The sequence below is a fragment of the Diplotaxodon limnothrissa genome, linkage group LG9 (assembly GCF_057381915.1).
Source record: "Diplotaxodon limnothrissa isolate DT_005_m linkage group LG9, D_limnothrissa_male_GT1.1, whole genome shotgun sequence".
NCBI classification, from domain to species: domain Eukaryota; kingdom Metazoa; phylum Chordata; class Actinopteri; order Cichliformes; family Cichlidae; genus Diplotaxodon; species Diplotaxodon limnothrissa.
The window spans coordinates 26,148,673-26,171,921 of NC_140604.1; the positions used below are offsets into that span (position 1 = coordinate 26,148,673).

General features: G+C 40.0%; 2 protein-coding genes and 1 non-coding gene across 3 annotated transcripts in view; all 3 read right to left on the reverse strand.

Annotated features, from left to right (window-relative positions):
* Positions 1-2,349, reverse strand: part of arfgef1 (ADP-ribosylation factor guanine nucleotide-exchange factor 1 (brefeldin A-inhibited)) — a 51,761-nt gene extending 49,412 nt beyond the window's left edge. The window contains exon 1 of the mRNA XM_085362941.1: positions 2,052-2,349. Coding sequence (XP_085219067.1) covers positions 2,052-2,175 — 124 coding nt within the window. The 5' untranslated portion in view covers positions 2,176-2,349. The remainder of the gene's footprint in view (positions 1-2,051) is intronic.
* A 2,896-nt stretch (positions 2,350-5,245) lies between these two features.
* Positions 5,246-22,736, reverse strand: cpa6 (carboxypeptidase A6). The gene is made up of 11 exons (XM_085362402.1): positions 22,621-22,736; positions 20,230-20,305; positions 15,830-15,954; positions 10,507-10,621; positions 9,972-10,073; positions 9,787-9,891; positions 7,814-7,924; positions 7,329-7,419; positions 5,947-6,149; positions 5,723-5,807; positions 5,246-5,460 (listed from the first exon to the last, which is right to left on the reverse strand). Exons 1-11 carry the CDS (start codon positions 22,734-22,736, stop codon positions 5,246-5,248), a joined length of 1,344 nt encoding a protein of 447 aa, XP_085218528.1.
* On the reverse strand, positions 11,705-11,777 carry trnaa-agc (transfer RNA alanine (anticodon AGC)). Its single transcript has one exon. It is a non-coding gene; the product is annotated as a tRNA-Ala (tRNA).
* Positions 22,737-23,249: the final 513 nt, after the last annotated feature.

The window sequence follows — 23,249 nt, forward strand, 5'->3', positions numbered from 1 at the left end:
GAAGACTTTCAGTGACAGCAGAGAGGAGAGTGTGGCACAGGCACTTTCTCAGAGATGTCTCAGAGCTCCAAGAGCTAAAGGGGATTATGTAAGTCAAGCAGTATACTGGGTCACCCAGTTGTTTTTGATACACTACTGCATCGCCGCTACAACTGCGCTTATTGCAGAGATTCGTATTTCATAGCGCCCACGTACGGCTTCACTGGGAAGTTAAAAGGTTTTATTTTTTGTTTTGTTTTTTCTTTTTAAAGAAGATTCACCGCCACTGACTGCTAAGTAGGATTCAGTGTTAACCAGCGATTTTTAAATCAGAATGACAACATATTGTAGTGAACAAACTAGCTGCTAAAATGCTATATGCCAGCCAGTAACCATGGTGACTTTAATGGTTTATGAATAAGCATAGCCCGTGTAAACTACATGTGGTTTATGCTTGGTTTCTGTCTCACAGCTGTAATGTCTACATTTTAATCAAACCCTCGAGGTAAGCAGGAAAATCAGAAGCAAAGGACAATCAGTACCAACTGATGACATCATCAGATCAAGTCCCTAAGCCCCCCAGATAAAGAAACACCACCGACTGTCTACTAATAACAGGAACAGAACCATGCAAATTGTGTACGTCTGCTTTAAGGCCATGCTACATAGAGCTTCCTATTCTGAATTAACACCATGTTACTGCTCTGTGCACAAAAAGCTATATAATTCATGTGGGTGGTTTAGCTTCACAAAACAACACAGCAGAGTCTAAACAAATATGCTGCATGTATTTTGCCTATAGGCCACTACAAAAGCCTTCAGCAGCTGCACGTGTTGATAAAGGCAGCACTGTTGGGACAGGTAGGATTTTTGGCTGCTTCACAACAGGACTCTTTGTTTCTCTAGCTGTGTCATATTACTAACCAGGAAAAAACTAAACAAAAAAAAAAAATCCTAGCCTGCATGGAGCTAATTTTAACTCCAACATGAGAAAAAATATATGTTTTACGGGGCGAATTTCCTTGTTGTTAATAATGTTTTACAAAATTTACATTTACCACTAATTATCACCCCTAAGGTTATGTTTCCCAAGACACACTTGCTAGCAAACGTTAGTGAAGCTCACGCCTGTAGTAAAAGGTCAAACAGACGTGCAGTGACGTTCATTTCAAAATAAAAGCGCAGTTAATTAGATAGCACGCCGATCAATCTTGGGTTTATTGCGAAGAAACACGTTTATAAGAACAGAAAGTACAATTTATAACGTGTATTAATCATTAATAGGCTGTATTAAACGATGTTCCCTTTTGATTGGTATAAATCCCTTCTAACTGTAATTTTATTTTTGTACTAACCGGAAATTATCTTCTCTCCACCCCTAGAAATGACACCATTCCTAGCATAAAGGTGCTACTGACAACTGTCAACCTCAAGCTTCTCGCCAAGTCGACTTCATTGTCTAGTTTTACAGAGAAGACGAGGCCACCCGAGTAAAAAGGTTAATAAATAACAGATGTAATAAAATAAAATTTTAAAAAAAGTCTTCAGCCCTTCCTGTACTGACCGGGGCACGGCCACTTTGTACCAGGAAGAGACGCAAACATCTCACCTTAATGGGGTGAAATCATGTAGTTTAGAGAAACACAGTTTACGCTCGACGAATATATGGAGTGTGCTTGTGTGTCAGGGTGATGACTAAAGAGAAACACAGCCTTAAACAACTTTGTTTCCCCTGTGATGTCCGGCCTGTGCACAGATCGCTACTAGTTTCGCAGCATCGCTTCGGCGTTGCAAACACCCACCCCTCCTGCACCATTTCCGTGTTTTATACGGAATCATTTCCACGGAGCCTGTGCCACGTCAATTAAATGCATAGGTTTTACTGAAATCTTACGCAGGGCAATAAGACCGGAGTAAGAGCCAGCTTGTAATAAACGAAAAGCACACGGTGCCTTGCCAAACACTGCGACATTGTTGCAGGATAACCGGTTAATAAGTGAAAGGGTGCATGACGTGTCTAAATCAATGAGTCCAAGACAGCAACAACGTGACGCTAAAACAACACAACTCACCTAGTGCCACCTCGCAGGCTTTGCGCAATTGGCAATGGTGAGCCTTTTTCACCTCCTTGTCGGCCAGGATCTTTTCCAAAGCTCGTGTAAGGAACATGTTTTTCGTCTTTTTGCCCTCAAACATGTCGCACCGGAATTTGGAGCGAGGTGTGCCTGGTCCCAAGGGGGGCTGCAGCCTCCTCGAACAGAGATGTAATTCCTTTAGTAATGTCAGCCGCAGAGCCCCTAACAGACAAACATAAATAAACACAGAAGGTGGGGTAAATCCCTCAGATTGCCATTAACGACCTGCCTCCTGCGCCATGTTTGAGAGAGGAAACGACGTCACGTACGTTTGAGAGCGGCCGCAGTGAGGCAGTAGGGAGTGAGGACGGAGATGAGAGTGTACCTGCACCCGAGCTGTGTCTGCACATTCATGTACACCTGAGATCCACGATTTATTTGACCAAGACACATTTTTTCTGTAGTTTTGGTTCTGTGCACCGCCGCTGAGGAGCAGACTTCATTTAAAGGGGTTTTACACAAAAATTGCATTAAATGTTTAGGATTTAAAGCCATTTTAAAAAAAAATTGCCAAGTTTCAGAAGCTCAAAATTAATACATTTTCACTGGAATTTCACATTTGAGGCCCAAAGAGATTACAGCGCAGGTATTGTAGGTTATTATTGGACTGGGAACCTAAACAAACCCATAAGTGAGACAGGGAAAGCTTCAGTCAGCCAAATCAGTAGTCTGATGCACTGGGCACCTCATTTAATTGAAGTGTAAAAGGTTCTCTATCTCGCTCTCTGCTCTGCTTCAGCCAAATACTGCAAGACTGATCAGACACAACTTCACAGAGCAAGTGGATAATGACCCAAAGCATACTGCAAAAGCAACCCAGGAGTTTCTCAAATCAAAGAAATGGGATGTTCTTTAAAGGCCAATTCAGTCACTTAATTTCCACCAAGAAGAGCTTTTTTTTCTTTTTAGTTATGAAAGGCCAAACTGAATGCAGGAAGAACCACAAACAAGCAGCAGCTTGAGAGGAAACACAGCACTAAGGGTCCAGGCTTCAGTCACTCATTGGCTGCAAAGTATTAAAAGCATCATATATAAAATTATATTCGTTTGTCCAAATAATTTTATATTAAATGTATAGGAATGTCTGTAATTAATGCACTTCAGTCACATATTGATAGTTTGATTTTAAAATTCACTGTGGTGGTTTACAGAGGCAAAACTGTCTTTGCATATAAACCTTCATGGTCGTATTAAACCTATGTGTGAAAGCCCTGGCGTAACATGTTGCCACAGTGCCTTAAACCACCAAGCAGAAGAGTTTGCTGTCTTTTGTTGAATAAAACATAACTTTCCTCTGACATGACATGCACATGACCTACAGCAAACCTGTGTGTGGTATCCCTGTGGGCATTTTGTTAAACATTTTCATTGTAGTAAATATGTAGTAGCCTGTGAAGGGATCATGATACAGTTAACTCAAACAGAACTGAAGTCGATCCTTTTGGGATTCTCAGTTAATCATAACGGACCCACTTAACTCTACATTTAGAAACAATACAGTGTAAATAGATCTGATTGTCATCCTTGTAAGGACCCACAGATTTTTTGGAGGAGGGGGTTAACACACTTTACTCGTGAATGAATGCAAATGTAGTTTTCTTTAAAGATTTCAGCAGAACTTAAAACCTTAAAAAAAGACAATTTCAAGTTGCTGCTTTTTGTTTTGCTCATGTATCAAATCAGTTCAGGAGTGATCGCAGGCTTCATTTTTGGTGGCAGAGCAATTTTAAATCCCTGCACATGGCAACTTATTTGTCTGTGGTTAATTTCCGTTATAATTTCCCAGTCAATTTAATCTTTATGGTATTTTGCTTATTGCCTTACCTCATACATAACTGTGCATATCCACACATTCAGATGGTGCTACACTGCATTTTACAGCCTTTAGCAGAGTGCAACACATCCAGGAAATCTGGCAATTTGACAACACAGATTTGGCAGTTGTGGGCGGTATAGTTCACTTTCACTCGGATCGGACTGTCCCGCGTGTCAGTCCCACCGTTTCTGAATCCATAAATAAGAGCAGAGCTGCAGAATCTGCAGACTGGCTACGAAGAAACTAAAATAAGAGGCAGATGTTTGAATCGATCATTAAATGCTATTAGTTAAATCAAAAAAGGTCAGAACGTTATTCATTATAAACATCTGCTGACTACAATGATGTTTATCATCAAACATGGCGACGAGTATGTGTGCAAAACACTGACAGAACATAAATGAGGGCTGAAAGCGTGACCTTTAACCTTCTTGTAGATGTTTGCATGAAAGCTATTAGGAATGAATTATTTCTAATGATGTCAGTTGCAGCCAGAGGCCAAACTAAATGAAAATAGGCCAAAACAAAATGTACACCTGTAAAAGCGGACAAGCAGAAAGGCAAAGAAGACAGAAATTCAATTACAAAAAATATATTTTGTTTTATAAAACAACGTTTATTCAGGTCAGACACTTAAAAAGATCTCATGATAAGAACATAGCCAAGCACAAGTAAACATTTCAGACACTGTCTTTTTCCATGCCTGAGTAATGACACAGTAAGCTGCTGAGGTCGCAGGTCATTCTTTCTAAATGTTAGTCTGGACCAAATGAAAGAGAGAAAAAAGATCTACACTGAAATTTACCACTCTGAGCATATTTATTATTAGTAATAAAGGTTTTTACGCATTTTATGAAAATCTAGAGTGGCACTTGGTAAGAATATTTCCTAGAATAAAAAAAAACCAACCAGAATAGAAACAGGCTTAAAGATGTTGTTCTTTTTAAACTTGTATTTAATAAAGCACATTTTAGAAGACATAAAAAATATTAGCTTTATCTTTACCATAAAAGTGCTGCTGTAGCATAATGAGTGATCGCATGACCACTATTCACTGTAAAAAATAAACTTTTTTTTAAAAGATGCATTACTTAAAAGATCCTGTAGGGTTCAAGTGTTTTTTTAGTGTTTGGTTTGTTTGCACACAAAAATACATCACCATCAGCTGTTATCAGAAAAAGGAGAATAAGATGAACGACAAATTCAAATTCACGCTCTGAGGATCTTTGTCGGTTCTTCGCTTGATAACATCTGAGCGGAATATGAAATCTCAGGAAAATATTAGGTGCTAAGATAGGTAAGTCGGAGGGTGTGGTCATATATATGGAAATTTCTCCCTATCTGTCTTGCACTTCTTCAGCACTCCTGATGCGATGGCTTTCACGGCTCTCATAGTCTCAGTGCAGGTTGGCTTTATTAGGGATTCAGGTAGAAGGAAACCAAAATATCCCGTATCCCTCAACTCAAATGCAAATGCGTAGGGGATCCCGTTCCTGTATGCCCAGTCGATAGAGCTTCCTGAGCTGACGTCTGCAAGGAAGTGCAAAATAGACAAGGGTAAGGAAAGCTTAAAACAGGAATACCTTAAGTTAAGTAGCTTTGATTTTAAAGCGTTCCATTTCTGTTGCTGCAGGTGAGCGTTTAGATATCGCTCCTCTCTAGAGCAACATTCAAGGCAACTCTGAATTGATCTTGTATATTAGAAAACTGGCATTTTTCTCCTAAGTTTAAAATGAATAACAGCTCATTTCCATTGCCAGAGCGCAATATTAGAAGGATTCGAGGAACTCACACAGAGTTGTGGAGGCAGGTCCGTATCTGTACTTCACGCCATAGGCAGAGTACAATGCTGTCACTGCATTGTGAGCTGCTGACTCCTGGATGCATGAAAGCAGAAGGCTAGCTCATCTCACATACTGCATTTCTTTAACACTATCAAAGGATCTGTACTAAGCAGCTCTCTCAGATTAATTAAAAAAATAAAACTCAGTGAGTGTTAAGCAATAGATATCTTACCACACAGTTGAAGTTGGGGATTGTGGCATACTTGTAGGAATATGGGTAAAGCAGCATTTGTGCATAGGCATGAATGGATATGTATGCTTCCATGCGTTTCTTGTGCTTGCGCAGGAACTTAGCGACAGCTTTGACTTCAGGTTCAGATTCGGGGAAGGGACCGCAATACGTGTCATCGCACGGATGAGAAGAGGCACCTTCATCTGGGGAAGCAAAGGGAGAAAGGATGAAACCACGTCATCATATCTTCTAACCATACCAGGATGCTTTAAGTGGCATCCTTAATCCAGAAACAGTGACCAAGCAGTAAGTGTAAAGAAATGGAAGTAGAGCAGTAGTTCGCATTGTTGGCACAAACTTTCCTGCGGCGTTTCTGCGTGGAGCATGTGTGCGTTCCTCCCACAGTTCAAAGATAAGTGTGTTTGGTGGATAGGTGATTCTAAATCGGCCACACGTGTGGCCATGTGAGAGGGGGGAAAAAGAGCTTTAGAGAGCATTAAGAGCACAGAATAAAGTGCTGTGTGAATGTGTGTAAATGGATGAATGGGGTTTGTTGTGTAAAGCTCGTTGAGTGGTCAGTAAGACTGGAAAAGTCTAGAAAACCAAATGCCAGCGTGAAGGGGAACTAATAAAGACACAGACTGAAATATGATCACATTATAATCCTTTGCAGACAACCTTATTTCACTCACCTTGACCCAAAAAAGTAAAGAGAAAAGCATCTGAACACATGCTGGTTTTAATTAAAGCCGTATTTTTAAAACTACGAAGTAAAAAGGGCGTCTAAGGTGACTAGTATTAGTCTGAAATGTGTTTGTTACTTTAGAAATTATGGGAGAAAAAAAGACATATTTCAAAGTTTATTTCAGGGATACTTTTTCTAAGGCTCAATTATCATGAAGTACATTTACACTTGAAAGTCCTTCTTAAATATAAATAGCAGAGGCAAATGAAAAACCATGAATTTCAGTCAGACTGAATGCTATCTTTGGGCTCACTCTGTCCTGTTTCATGCCTTTTTACAGCAGTCCATTACTGACTAATCAAATAGACTATAATTCATTTAATTATGGTATATTTCTCACACCATTTCCAGACTTTTATCATATATTTTGCACATATTCTCAAACTGTCATATGCCAGAACTCTAAATGCTGTGAATTCATGACCGAGCGTTCCCTTGAAGAGATGTTCTTCATGAGGTATAAAGAAATCTTCCACTCCTGTGTGTCTAGATGTATCACAAAAAAACTTTATTCTATTTTCAGCCTATGTCCTCACTCTCTAGAGAATAAATGAGAACAAATGGATGTAGTTGTTCCTACGCACATAGGGGCACATATATACTCTTAGTCAGATTTGTCAGGTGTTATTTTACCTACCACACCATTTTACTTTCCAGTTTCTGTTAGCGTCCACTCCCCTGCAGTGGAACTTGTGATTTTTGGACCGTGTCTTTCTCCAGAACCGATCCTGCAGGCAAAAAAACAAAAAAAACCAAACACGTTCTTGTCCACTGGCAGTAAAACACATCTGAACAACAGGTTCATTCTTCCTGCATGCAGCAAAAAAATATAGACAATTAAACATAAATTAAGCAGCATAATAACATGTAATATCATGTAATAACATAAATTGCATTATTATTTCTCCTGTTTATACGTAGACATTTTTTCTTTCTTTAAAATTATTCTACAATCTGTAGGTGGAAAAAAACAAACTTCCAGCTTCCCTTCTTTGCCTTGTTTTTAGCAAGCAATCCAAAAAAAATGCAATAAAATGTATATGTAAAATGTGCTTCCCCTCTAAGAAAAGCTTCCTCTCAAAAATGTACATATAGAAAGACCAGCAGAAAAGCCTACAGTACCGTAATCCAGCTGAAACGATAGCCATCCACATTAAAGACAGGCATGATGTAGAAGTTGAGCTGGTTCAGTAGTCTTGTCATCACAGAGTCATATTGGTATGAGTTGATAGCCTGTAATAATAATATAATGTAAGTCCAGTGTAATTATAAAACATGCTCAACTGAAGAGGCATGTACTTGCAGCCCCTTCTGGTTGCACTGATAGCCCAGCTCTCTCAGGGCAAAACGTTCATACGTGCCATCACAAGAGCATTTGCTGTGTCTCCCAGCACAGTCTCAATGTGGAGAAGATACCGGGAGAGCTGGACAGGGCGGTGGAAGGGCATCAGGATTAGTAACTGCTCCTTTGGGCCGAGAGGAGCACTGCCAATGCCTCACAAAATGACTTCCACGTGCATTTATCTGACCAAATTTTGAGATTCAAACTCCATGAAACTTATAAGGATGCTTGATTGGCATTTGCCAGAGCGGCCTCACAGTGAGCACATCTTAGAGATGCCTCAATTTGTCTGTGTTTGCCTGTCTGTGACCACCACCTGCAAACTTGTTCTCTTTTTGGGGTGTTTTCTTTTCCAAAATTCTGGAAAAAAAAAAGATGTCCACACTTTTTCCCCCCAGTGACCCTAATACTCTTTTGTGAATGCGCCATTCTGGAGGAGCCGGATTACCTGTGCAAGCAGAATGGGCTGCAGGTACTGTCTCATGCTACCATAAGTGGCAGGGACGTGAGCAAAAAGCAAGAATGGAGAAAAATCAGTCATTAGGGATAAGGAGAGAGCAAATGTCTGTGACTACCACCTGCAAACTCGTTCTTTTTTGGGGGGTGGTCTTTGTTTTTGCCTCTCCGGTGCACTCGTTGTCACTTTCATTTGCATGAAAGCAACTGAAATTGATTCACAAAGGTTTCTGCATAGATTGATATCCCTGAAATTTAAATGACTTTATGTTACACTGTGATGATCAAGTGTTCCTTTAATTATTTCTGAGCAGTGTATCCTTTTTATATTGTATTCAGGCTCATTATCTATTGTGCATTCAAACAACTGAGTCTGACAGCATAAGAGGATTGGAGCTATGAGACCTGGGCACTGGGCTAATGCTGCTTATACCTGCCTTTTAACCAGACTGAGGCCAAGGTTAATGTGCTTAAGGCTTGAACAAAGATGGCACCCTGACCTCCAGTGGCCTCCCTCTGTCACTACACCACAGCACATTTGTATTTCCGTTCATCATGAGTCCATTTAAGGTGAAACAGTCATGTATTTGACTTTTGCCTTTCTAGAAATTTGAACTGAACCATCATACCGGAGAATGTCAGTGCAACAAATCATTGTTCTGTGAACGGTAAGGTTCAGTGTAATACACTTTTTACTAGCTGATGTTTAAGCAGTTATTTACACCTCAAAATAAGAGGATTTTAAAACAGCTGGTTTTAATGCACCTCACAGGTAACATTCAAAAAACACTCAAAAAAACACCCAAAACAATCCTTTGGAATTCACTTGAAGTCAGCGCTCTAGCTTTACAGATAACAGATTTTCCTTTAATTTTCTTTACTTTCTGGCACTTATTGTGCTGGACTGTGTTGAAAATCCCACTCATCTGGCATTTAAGCATTATAAAATGAGCCATTAAATGTTCTTGCAGTTAATGTCTGGCTCTGGTCTGGTACCGTCCTCACTTCAGAGAGCACGGAGACTTTAAGGGTGCAAAGGAACTTGCGTAAATGCCTGTGTTATTTCCAGCATTTTAGCTGTAAAGTATTTTCTTAAGTATTTGGATAGCTGTAAATGACAAGTGAACAGATGTTGGCGCTTTGATGAACAGACCATATGTCACAGATAGCCTGAATGATGATCTACAGCAGGCAATCAGCGGGATATACATTGTGTTCCTGTCGAGGCATTTTTCGCGCATACATCAAAGAAAGAAAATTGTAAAAATTAAAAGCAATCTGCAGACATTATAAGCACCTCTTTAACAAACCACTGGCAGAAGGCAGGTCCTATCCACTCTCTGGCGTGAACACCACAGTCGATCCACACAGCTTTCTTCTGGAGACGACGTTTCTTTCCTAGCTGACAGGACACGAGCATTTTTAGCTTTAGATTAGGACAAGACAGTGTGTTTGTTAGTTTTAATGTGCCTCCTCTCCTACCTGAAGCACATAAAGCGGTCTTCCTTCATATGACTTCCCAACAGAGAACACGTCAACCAGATTGGGGTGGGTTGTGTTCATCATAAACATCCAGCTCTGGATCTGAGGGACAGGAAATGATGCAGGGAAGTGGATCTTAAAAGACTTGTTTACATAATTTTCAGAAGTAATTACTATGCATTATTGCACATCTGTGTGCTTTGTAAACGTGTGTTGTACATTGAGGGAGAGGATGAAAGCTCAAAGGACAAAAGATTTGTCCTCTGAGCTATGCTGTTTCATAGGGCTTGAAAGATTTGCAAACCAGGAGCCTGATCAACCTGGGAAAATAAACACTCTAAAGCTGTGAAGTGTCTGAAGTGGAGCGCACGTCTCGGTGTGTGAAAGCGCGAGGCCGTGGGAAAGACACATGTGGAACTGTGTAATTGAGAGAAAGCACCCTTAGAGAGGTTTTCTGTTTACCTTGTGGGTGCAATAGATTAGAGAGCAGAGGGGAATGAGAGATAGGTAGGTAGATGTTGGGCTTCATGTCTACCTCTTCCAGAGAGTGGTAAACCTCGTAGTCATACTGAGCCTCTGACCTCCGCTTGCGAGAGGAGCGATATCCCGTCTGCTTTTCAATTTCCTTCTGTAGATTGGAGATAAATACCCTGCGTGAATGAAAGAGAGTGAAGCAGACAAACATGGTACACATTATAACCACTGTAGCATGTTTCCCATCGGCACATTTGGTACTCTGACTGTATGGTGTATGGTTTATTAGACAGTTAATACAAAGATAGAGGAGGGTGTGAACTAGCCAAAGGGAAACATAAGTAATGTAATCTAAAGAATACAGAAACAGAGCTGCCCTATGTCTCATTGTGCAGCTAATGTGTGGAGATTCATATCAGGAAGCACTGGGGAGCATTTTTCTGTAAGTGATGAGTCACTACACTTTAAATTTCCATCCAAATTCAGTCCAAATAGGAGGCTGGGATTTAGAGATTGCAATTCTGTAAAATGGCAGAAGTTCAGGAAAGAACTCGTGAGCTCAGCTCAAAAGTTTAGAAGCCCCAATTCCAAAAATATTGGAATGCCATGTAAACAGAATGCTTTGTAAATCTTATAAACCAACATTTATTCACAATAGAACACAGAAAAAATACAAAATATTCTATTGATAAAATGCAATTTTAATTAAAAAAAAAATAAGATAATTTTAATTTGATGGCAGCAACAGGTCTCAAAACAGTTGGACTGGTGGGGGAAACAAAAGGCAGTCAAAACCAGCGGTGCTAAAAAGAAACAAGTGAAGGGACATTTTGAAACTATTAATTATCAATGCATCGTTAATATGACCGGGTCAAAAAAGACCATCTTAGAGAGGCAGTTTCTCACAAGTGAATATCTCTGTGAATATCTCATCATCTACAGTTGATGATAAATTATTATCATATATTTTGGAGAAATCTGTGCGTAAAGGACAAAGCCAAAAATGACATGGTAAATGGACTGATAGTTATATAGCGCATTTTTATTCTCCTGGAGTACTCAAAGCGCTCTATATACAACATGCCACATTCACCCAAGCACGGTCCTCTCTGCTTTTAGGTGCTTACTAACTACCATTCACTCTGCGATGGCTGAATTGGAGAGAAACTCTGGTTAAATATCTTGCCCAAGAATATTTGGGGTCCGATCAATAGATGACCTGCTCGACCTCCTGAGCTACAGCCACCCCAAAATGATACTGGAGAATGCGGGCATCGATCCCGCTACCTCTCGCATGCTAAGCGAGCGCTCTACCATTTGAGCTAATTCCCCGCTAAGCCCGAGCTAACTCCGCTCTCATCAGGTTCGCAGGCAGCACTGCATTAAAAACAGGTGTGCTTACAGTTTTTCTCAGTCGCTTTGGTGCGTTTCTCAGATCAGAATTGAAATTCTCATAACTATTAGTTCAACCTCCACAACACTCAGTCATTTGTGCACATCATAGTAGCAATTTCTCCTCTCTCTGAACAAACTGCAAATGATTTTGGACATGAATCAGTTGCTTCCATACATTTCCCTGCTGCTTTCTGACATTTCCATTTGCTTATGTCATGTCAGTCAAAAGTAATCATACCTATGGATGCTGAATAGTCGTTCCCAATAAAACTAATAGTCATACATCCATTGCTTGAGTCATCACACACAAAATTGTTGAACTAGTTATCACATGCCAAATATTGGCCATCTGTCAAGCAAATCCTATACCTTTCTGTATCATTGTTCCTGGAAATGTCTCCGAAATTGAACAATTGATCTCGGGTGAATTACAGCTGTCACTCATGAGGAGGCGTGTGAAAGTTTAGTTGTAACCAATGACAAACAACTTGTTCACTGTCAATTATGGATGAATCCTGTGAATCCCCAATTGGCAAGCATATATAAACTGCGCAGGAGCTAGTGTGTACCATTTCTACACTTCTGTGACACAAAATGGAAGGTCAGCACCGTGGAAGAGGGGTGAGGATGCGGGGAGGAAGGGGAAGAGGGAGAAGAGGCAGATATAGGCGGATTCCTAATGAAATAAGGGCTACAATTGTGGACCATGTTGTCAATCACGGCCTCACCATGGAGGAGGCTGGTCGAAGGGTGCAACCCAATATTGGAAGAACTACTGTCAGTTCAATCATTCAAACATTCCGTAGGGAAAACAGGTATGCAAACAGTAATACACTGTACTGTACTGTGCCATCTCAGACACATCACATGTTACTGTACTGTATTTGCAATTTCACAAAAAGTTCACTCTGCACCACATAGGATTGTAAGACAACCTCGCGGAGGCGGAAGAGGGCCCCTTTTTACCCCACAGCAAGAAGAAGCCATCTGTGCAATGGTCATTGCAAACAATGCAATAAAGCTGAGAGATATACAAAGCGCTGTCATAGAGAATTACACGGTATTTGGCAATATTGAATCTGTTCCAATTTCAACAATTGACAGAGTACTCAAGAAAAATGAAATCCACATGAGCAAATGGCCCTGCTAGCAGCCATGGATGCAGCATGTGACGACATCACAGCAGGGTCCTGCAGAGGATGGATTCACCACTCCAGGAGACACTTTCCTCGCTGCATTGCGAGGGATAACATCTGTTGTGATGTAGATGAAAATATGTGGCCAGACAGACAGGAACGTCTGGATGTGCCAGAATGATTTACTGTACTGTTACATGTGCTGTTTATTGTTCACATTAGTGCACAGCTCTACCAAATGGGTGATTTTATGTTTACATGTATTCTACAGTGCACAAGTGACTGTAGCATATTTTTCTTTTGCACAATTCTGTAGGATTACAAACACTTCTACACAATGGAAATGTGAAACGTACGTATTCAGTGTCTCAGTTACTCCCAAGACTCCCATAACATCTACAGTGACTTTACTGCACATTTCAGATGGCTGTACAGGTAGGCCATAGTGCTGTCATCAGCATTTTCAGGTGTCACCAATTGTTTTTGCAATGGGAAACACTGAAATTATAAACTGTCATAGTGGAAACATGACAATGCCATTTGACTATCTTGTTCATAAAGATGGTGTCAAGACTTTTCATTTTGATGGCACTGACAGTTTCATTGACATGGATACTTGCTTTTGAGGTATGGATAATCAATTCTGTGCATGTGACGTGCTTTTGCAGGCTATCCACTAGGTTTTGCAGTTTGCACTAATTGTTTTGGGAAATGCACTAACTGCTGTGCAAATGTTAATGGTGTTCTGAGAAACGCACCAAAGCGACTGAGAAAAACTGTAATATGTCATGGAAATCACTGCATGAGATCAGGAACACTTCCAGATATCACTGTACACACGGTTTTCTGTGACATCCACAAATGGGGGTTAAAGCGCTTTCACACAAGCCACATGTAAACATGATCCAGAAACACTGCCATCTACTGTTGTATATAGTGTATTATCTTACTTATTTTTTATTTGTACTTTATTTGTATTTTTTCTTCTGATATTTTTCCGTCTGATATCTGTACCTGAGCTGAGGTAAGGCAAAAAATTTCCCCGTCGAGGGATCAATAAAGTCTAATCTTATCTAATAGTGATGATAGATCTACAATGCTAAATTGCACACTGCATCTTTCCTACAGTCCAGACGATTTACTGAAAACATCTGACACGTCATGAAATGAAAAATACAACAAAGAAGACAGAAGACTGTTGAGCAGCTAGAATCCAAGGATCTCATATGAGACAGCAATGGGACAACATTCGTCTCCCCAAAGTCCAGCAGCTGGTCTCATCAGTTCCCACAGTCCCCCACATTTACAGACTGCTATTAAAAGAAAAGGGGATGCTTCAAAGTGGCAAACATGGCCCTGTCCCAACTTTTTGAAATGTGTTGCTGTCATCAAACTCAAAATGACCTTACTGTTTCTTAAAATAGTGCATTTGAGTTTAAATATTTGACATCTTTTCTGTTTTTATTGTGAATAAAATATGTTTACCAGATTTGTAAATTACATTCAGTTTTTATTTACATTTTACATGTCTACATGTTTTTTTTTAAATTGGGGTTGTACATTTTGAAATGCATTGTATAATTTCAGTTATTTCTTCTAGACTAACCTTACATTACCACAACCGACATGGTTGTGGATACGTAAGCTTCTGAAGGGACTAAATCTGTATAAATCTTGCACCATGTCTGTTGTTGGCTTGTCAGGGGCTTGGACTGTACATGGAACAAATAACACAGGTGATTAGTGACAAAAGTAATTTTTGATCAAATTACCAGGATGCAGGAAAACACATTTGGAAATAATGCAAACTAATGATAAGCAGGTCTGTATGAGTTTGTCTTTTAATTTTGCTTCTCTCATGTGTCGTTGCCTGTAGAGATGATATCTTTGTATATACAAATACCTGATAAATTGTGTCCCTATTGACTGCACTACCGCTGTGAATGAAGCACACAGGTATTTGGGGGTGCTGGGATGAGGCAGTAAATCAGGACTCCTGGTTTTATTGTTGACTCATTGATGAGACCATGTAACTAAGGTCACCCTCTCTCATCGCTTGCAACATCTAAACCAGTTTTCCACCTCATCAATCTCCCTGCTGGTAGGAAGAATCATAGCAGTTATGCTACTACTCTTTATGAATTACGAAATATGGTGTAATTGAGGTTAAACCACAGTTATAAGCATCATTACCTGTACACATACGATCCTTCTTCACCTCCCACCTGAGTCTAAAGCATATCATGTGATCTTTTTCAAAGCATTTTTTATAGCAGGTACGTACTAAAATACATTTCCTCATAACGTCCTTCTATAACAGTTTCTATCCACAACTCCTTTAATGATGCTAAAAATTGGGTCATTATCCTGTGAATATACTGAGATGAACAAAATGAAACCCCTAACCACCCACCAAAGCCTGTCCCCCCCGCCGCGTAAACCATTTTGTGAAAAATCCTCAATCAGTCAACAGACAGTGGAAAAAAAAAAAATCCTCCTCTGCGCTTCAATTCCTCCCCAAGGACTGAGATGACAATGGAATTTTTTCTAGCTGTGGCTGCTTTGATAAAACTCCATCATTTCAGCGCTAATTTTGATGAGGGATGGTGTCGAGAGATGAAAGCGTTGCTTTTTGGAGCAGATTGATAGAGTGTCTCTGATGTACGTGTGTGTGTGTGTGTGTCCCAGCTTTGTGGAAATATGAGGGCCTTTGTGTGCAAAATATGGCCTATTCTGCATGTGCAAATCACATATTCTGTTATGAGAAAGCTGAGTAAACAACCTTTGGATAACAGATGTGTCAAAGGGTGCATGCATGAGAGTAAATATGAGTGTCCATGCTTTTATACTTACTGATAATCAATATTTTCCCACTTTAAGCGTGCGTGTAAACCTTGCGTGTCGTTACGTTTCACGTGGACATCCACTGTGGCATTGTGACAGATTAGAGAAGCACTGTTGGGCTGCCAGAAATCCACCTAATGGAACACAGTGAACATATTAGGGTTACAGTGACAGAAACACCCAGCAGTAATGTAAAAGTTCTTACACTGTGAAAGTGTTCTTGGGCAAAAGCAGCCTCACTGAAACAGCAGTTTTATCTTAAAAAGTATCAAATTTAATTCATGGAAATTTTCCTGCTTATCGATAGAAACTTTCCCATGAAAGGTGCCAGGAGTGCTAAAGAGTGAACTGTTAGCTGACCGGTCGCTATAGTTGAGCGTACTGTATGCCAGCTATCACGGTTATTATCACCCAACTTTAATGGGATTAATTTAATTTCTTTGATAAAAACAAATATTTTTTAGTTTGTGTGTGTGTTATGCCGTCTACCCAAAGAAACTCACTAGAAACTGGACTTGCACTTACACAGCAGAGCTTTAGGATTTTTAAGACCGATACCAGTGCTGATATTTGGTGATTAAAAGGTTGGATATGTCAGGGTTATACTCATAACATAAACAGATTTTCCTGACATTTGTTGTGTGTAAATATTTATGAGTCCTTACTGAGATACTATGACAATGCAGTTTTAAAATAATCTTGTTCTATTTTCCCAACTACTCGTGGATTACTCATTTATGCTCAGGACGATCAGCTAGTTGTTGTGTTTGTGGTGTTCCAAACACGTGCTGGACAAACTAATCAATCAATATATTGGACTGCATTCAGGCTTCATAATAATGTGCTCTTCTAACCTAACTAATCATTCAAAGCACTTTACTACAAACCATATTCACTCATTCATACTTTATTCTACACCTTTAAACACTTTCTATCAAATGCAAGCACGCACACAGTTTTATTAAGACCCAAACAGGGAACCATTCCTACTTCCGTGTTCAAGCAAATTTGGGGAATGATTCAATGGAGCAATCCAGAGTAAATAAACCTCACTTGGCTTTCTCCTCTACTATATGACCTCAAATATCTTTGATAACAAGGTCTTTCAGTACTTATCACGATGTGATAGCCAGAGTCCTAACAGCCAGATATCCTTGCCAACCAAATAAACAAATAATAAACCACATAGTAACTATAGCAGTAAAACTGTGGAAAAAAGCGGAGAAGACGAGAATTTAAAAGGATTTAAAACAAACAGGAAGCAACTGATCTACCAGTAAAAGCACTGTAGTCACTGTAAAGAGATTGCTGTTTCTATGTTTGCAGATGTGTACGCCCTCAGCTGGCTTTCATTTTCTGCATGGGGGCAAAACATGCACATGCTTGTTAATGTGTCAATTGGTTTAATGCTTTACAGAATGCATACCAGAATAATTTAACTACGTTTAGAGCCAGAAGGGTCAAATACCCTCAGCTGGAATGCATGGTGCCCCTGAGTGCGAACCCCTCTCTATTCCTGCACTTTTATGGTGTTTCCAAATGGTTAAGCACCCCAAATGTTTCAGCACTGCTCGTCTTTTAGCAAAACAAATCCAAAACACATATGCCAGAAGGCACTCAAATGTCCCTGATCAGATAATACAATTCCTTAAGTTAACATTTTATAGCTGTATTTATGTGCCTCAAAGAGGCATTCTTCGTCTGCCTTATAAATCTTTTATCTCTTGATTGTTTATTTGCAGCGTAGCCATAAATTGGATTTGTTTTGTTTTGGTTGATGTAGCACAGACACGGGCAGAACAAGAAAGAAAAAGTTACGGTTCAATAAAAATGGAGCTGGCTCCCCTTAGGCCAGATGAGGTGAAATCAAGTAAATGAAATCAAGTTGGTCAAGGTAGATTTAATATAAGAATGCCAACAATGCTAACGGGGCTGTCTAAGCTGAATTAGACAAGCTATAGCATCTTAAATGCATTAAATCTGTTTGGAGGTCAGTCATACCTGGAGCAATCAATATTTATTCTGAAAACCTGTAAGGCCCACATGGATTGTGACAGTTTTATCCTCAAATTCAGCAACAGCCTGTTAACAAAGACTGTCTCTCCTGCTGTGGAAAAGAGATTTTCCACTTATGATGATGTCATCTATAGGAAAACGCTGAAAGTTCTCTACAAACATATAAAATGATTTCAATATGACAGGAATATCAGTTTCATATTAGCCTGTGGATGTCTCAAACAAATCTAACATGAGCCCCAAAAGAAACCGAAGCTAATTCTTTTTTGTAGCTCCCATCAAGGCCCTGAATGTTTCTGTTTATCTCAGTTTCGTCTCGGCTGTTACAGCTGGAACTGTTAGCGGTTTACTCTATCCGTTGTTTGAAAGGAAAACTATCAGTAACCACGTAAAGCCCGTGTTTTCATGCAAAGCTATCATAAGTGTAATACCCATTTCCATCTCCTCAGCTCTAAAGGGTTTCCGGCTTTTTCTTATGTACAAATAAACTAAATGTTCTCGAGCTTTAAATAGTTGGTCAGAGGAAAAAAGCAATATGAGAGTATTTAACTTTAAGAGCTTGTTCTTGACTTTTTTTTCTATATATGTTTGTTGTTGTTTTTTTAACATTTTAGGGAGGAAAGAAATCCTTAGTTGAAGACACTGCCGAGCTTTTTCCAAAATGAGGAGCCCAGGTAAAAGGAGATCTCTAAAAAATGATGCTATTTTGTCTGTGATGCGTCCGATTTTTGACTCACCTGCACCCTGAAGTGTATTCGACCTCATGCCTACCCTGAAAATGAAAAGTTTGACTTGACACTGGAGGCATGGCAGTGTGAACAAGCTACTGAAAACACATGTCCACAGCTGTCCAAACAGTGGCTGCTGCTGCTTTGGTTGGGTGGCCTTGAAGCACCCTGTCCACTGCCCATTCATACAGAAAACTGAGGCCCGACCAGGAACCTGGCTCTCTCTTAGTGTCGCTCCCTACAAATCAAAAAGCATTTACTAAGTACTTCTCTGGTTTTTTTTGTCTCTCTTCAATCCTTTTTCTGTTTTGGGCCGTACTGGCCTGGCGTTCCTGGACCACTTGCGGTAAATGGTATACCAAAGAAAGCTAAAACTGACCACACTGTCTGAAAACCAGGATTTTAGAACCACCAAGGCTCAATTTTTTAAATGAACTCTACAGTTATTATTTCTACAAGCAGACTTTCAAGGTAATTATTCTGTAATAGCAAACCTGTCAAACAAAATAACCCTCAGATTGTACATCTGTGAATATATGAACATAATTAGCCATGGGAAAAAGGTGCACCCAGTCTCTCGTTTTTAGCCTTAAATTTAAGTGTATTTTTGATCTTTTGAGAGCTGTTAGAAGGGACAAAGTGTTATTATTCCTTCCCAACTCCACATTTGCCACCTTTGACTCTGTTAGAGATCCTGGACCTTGATGCAGTTGATCCACTGTCTGAAACAAGCTCCCTGCCTTCTCGCTGTAAACGAACTTTCTTCTAATCTCTCACCAACTGTGCCCGAGGATGGCCGTATTAACGACACCCACTCTCACTGACATCAGCGAGAGACAGAAGAGAAAACTGGTTAAACTGAACATTTGGCTCACATATTACTTACAAATACTTTGACCTCATTATTTGAAACCATATTTAATATGAAGCTCCACCATTCTAACAAGCCATATGCCATATATTCCAGAAAATAAGGAAAAGGATAATAGATCCGCTTTGTGTTCCTGCTCACAGAGGATGACTGGATCACTGGATTTCTCTTTGTAAGTCTTAATCTTACAAAATAGAGAGTCCTGATATGAATTATGAATTTGCAAACAATTTAGCTTTGCATTAGCAAACTAAAACAATGTATAATGAAGGCCATGCTGTTGGCTGGGGTAATTACTTCCAAATGAATATGGGAAAAGAAGCAAGGGCTGTTGTGTCCTGCGGGGGTTCCCCCCTGTAATTTCAGTATCTTTGAAACACATGTTCATTTAGTTCTTAAGCTGTGAGACATCCAGGCGTTTGACCCAATATGACAAACTCCTTTGTATTTCATCCAATTTTCTTTTGGTGTTTCATATTAAAAATGATTGCCGAGTGTCTCGCTGACAGTATCTCAGTCTCTCAGATTGCAAATGTGTCCTGACTGTGACAGATGAACACACTTGATTGCTTTCTGCCTCATTGAAACTGTCACATCGCCTTGTCAGCCCACCATCCCACCGGCATCGGGGCTAACTGCTTGTCCGTGGCCGATGTTCAGCTGTCAGACATTCATGTGGGCTGAATAATAACAGATATTAAACTTTTAACATGCTAAAAGTATCACATCACATAAATATATAGCACCTAGGAATGGATATAAAAGGTGTACATGAAACAAAATAAAGTGCCAACCTTCATGTGTCCGAGAATTTCTCTTAGGGTCCGGACCTCCTCATCATTACTTGGCGTGATCTTGAAGACCTGATCACTGTGAAGAGAAAAGCTTTTGTAAGCACTTTTTTTAAGTATCCTAAAGTTTTTTTTATGGCTCTGTAACAGGTCTTTGATCCATTTTTTTTGTTTTGGAAAAAACACATCATTTAAAAAACATCTGGGCCATTGTGTCAGGTAATGAAACTGGCTTTTGTGCCAATAGAAGAGGACACTTCTTAAAGCAGCATAGATTGTAGATGGGGGAAATGGGTGGGTCCTTTTTCAGTATAGATGACAAGGATCAGACCCCAGCCAAACAATCTGTCTGAGGTGTCATTAAAGGATTATATTTCATCGTTTCCAGCTCTGCAGGTTGCACCTGGAACGAGTCCCTGGCAGCCCTCATACAGTAGCAGCGGCAGCTGCTTCACATTTTCATACTGCAAATCAGTACATCTTGTAAATATGGACTGATGTCATGTATTTACCATTTAAGCATAGTATAATGATCTTTTGTTTCTAAATTAGAAGTAGCAATTAGTTTAATGCATTTGCCTACTTTTAAAAATATAGTTAAACCCTTTTTCCAGTTGTGTAATTTTAGATAAATCCACACAGATAAAACTACAGATAGATATTTAACAATGAGATTTATCTTACTAGAATTAATGGACTCAATGAGATTTAAAACAAAACCCGAGTGAACTTAAGAAACAAGAATACATTTGACTGCAAAAAAGTTAAAAATTACACCACCGAGACAGCAATCATTACACCCCCATACAATTCTTGACATGTTCACAGATAATGGAATAAAAAACTGTAACCCCGCGAACCCTGTGAGTGCTCCTAATCCAGTCTGCAAACCACGTTTTTATGCCTGGCAGCAAAACAAAGGCTCTCTTTTTCCTCACTGTGAATCTTACATCATGTTGCTATTAAATCTGCAGATCTCAGCGTCTTCACTTTACCTTACAGTTAACATGCCGGCAGTATTTTCATTACATTCTCTTTACGATAGGCTTTATTTTATCTGCAGAGAAACCTGTCTGTTTGCCTGGTTTTCACACTTTTCCACCTTCTCTTTGAGCATCTTCGTCTTTCACTTCTTTCAAAAGTCTTTTAATGGTTTGTCACACAGGAAGTTGGGCCCCCCCCCTAAACAAAGGTGGCAGTAGGCCATTCTAAAGGTCTGAGCAACAAAGGCGTCTGGGTGTCCCACATGAGTGACTGCCCCATTTCACGCTGCTAAAAAAAAAAAGAAACCCAGCCTGTTTCCACGAAAAGAGCAATGACAGAAGACATACTGAAACACAGTTCCTGAAACATCAGAGTAACATGCGTTTAGAAGAAGGTTCACAGGACTTTGGTACAGTAATATAAGCATGGCGTAAACAAAGACAGCCTTTAGCATCCCAATGCTTTTTAGGCCAAATCATTCCTTCATGTTTTAATGATTCTCAAAGCTGACAGCCTGTTTTTGTTACAAAGCTGGACTGGCAAAGACATTTTGCTTTGTTTCTACCAGCTACGGGGCTAAAGCTGTCCTTAAGTTGTCAGTCTGTTGATTCTCACAGCAGAACCCTTTCTGGGATGGAAGCAATTTGTTTTTAAGACGCTCAGGCCCTTAAACCGAAAAGCTCTCAGTAGTATTTTATATTTAAACAAACTACTCTGAGCCTTCCTCCATTTGGAGAATCCAAATTTCAGTGTCTGATAATGCTCTGTTGATGAATTACATGATATTAAATGAAAAGTTTGGAAGAGGAGGCTTCCAGTTGTGATAACCTCCCTTTTCTATATAATACCAAAACATAAACCCTAGAGGAAATATCTCGTTGTCCAGGTGCCCCCCAAATTTTTAATCTGGGGTCAAACAGTGATTTTAGTAATTTAGGCGATGGGGTGCTTTGCCTGCATTCAGTCACATGAACCTGCAGACAGACTGATAAACCAAGACCTTTGATTAAAAAACAAAAACACCTCATAGCATTAGTACTAGAAAAACATTGCGCTGGAAGCCAGTGCAGCTTCAAGAATCCCCACTGTCATCTGTGCTGTATTTTGAGTAATCTGGACACAACAGACACGGTCTTATACAAATGCCATCAGTCAACAAGAACACTCTGGGAAAAATTTAGAGCAAACTTAAACATGGTATTATGTCTCAAACGGGAAACATGGATTGTGGAGATGGCGAGCACAAAGGCTGTCTTTGTTCAGTCTCTCATAAGATAAATGGTAGTGTCTGCAGACGACTTGTCAAAGTGCGCCTTTCCTTCACTCTAAACACTTCTGTCTCCCTCTCAGTGTTTACGTGAATGGGAATCCCAGTAGCCTCAGAAATGAATGGGGGGGCATTTCACTCACCCTGCGTAGCGGTTGTTGTAGAGATAGCCGAGGACGGGACACAGCACGTTATTGCAGATTATCACCCAAGTCAGTAAAACCGATGCGCGAAATGCTCCCATGTGGTCCGGTGACATTTCTGATCAAAGACGGAGACACTCTGAAGGATGCAAATAAACTAAAACAAAAATGGAAACTTGATGATTCTCGGTTCAGCCCACCACCATCAGCAACAGCAGCAGCAGTTTGGCAAAGTCGCGTATTGGCGTGCACTCTCGTTCAGTTCTTCCACTGACGAAAAAGGTGCAAAAAGTCAGTCCACTGAAGCTCTGGAGGGAATTGCAGGGTAGCAGCTCTTTTTAAAATGAGGAGGACCTGAATCGCGTGGCTCCGGTGTGGGCGAAGCCGGTAACTGGATCCCTCTCCGGTGCGTAATGTGCTCTGAGAGGATAATGAGCTTTAATGCCAGCCGTTAACCCGCGTCCGCCTCAGGTTATTTTTTTAAGGAGATTTATATATGTTTTAATTTTTAAGTGATGCATAAAGTTCTGATTGAATTCACCTCTAAACTTTAAGAGAAATTTTCTTCCAGTGTGTTCAGCTCAGGTGCTTTTTTGGTGCCGATTAAACATCCTACATCCGCATACAAA

Excerpts from the sequence above, each read along its gene's own strand:
- cpa6 (XM_085362402.1), bottom strand. The coding sequence starts at position 22,736 with ATGTCACCGGACCACATGGGAGCATTTCGCGCATCGGTTTTACTGACT. Across the intron at positions 9,892-9,971 it reads GACCGCTTTATGTGCTTCAG|CTAGGAAAGAAACGTCGTCT; the intron begins GTAGGAGAGGAG and ends GTGTCCTGTCAG. Across the intron at positions 7,925-9,786 it reads GCCAGTGGTTTGTTAAAGAG|GCTATCAACTCATACCAATA; the intron begins GTGCTTATAATG and ends TTATTATTACAG.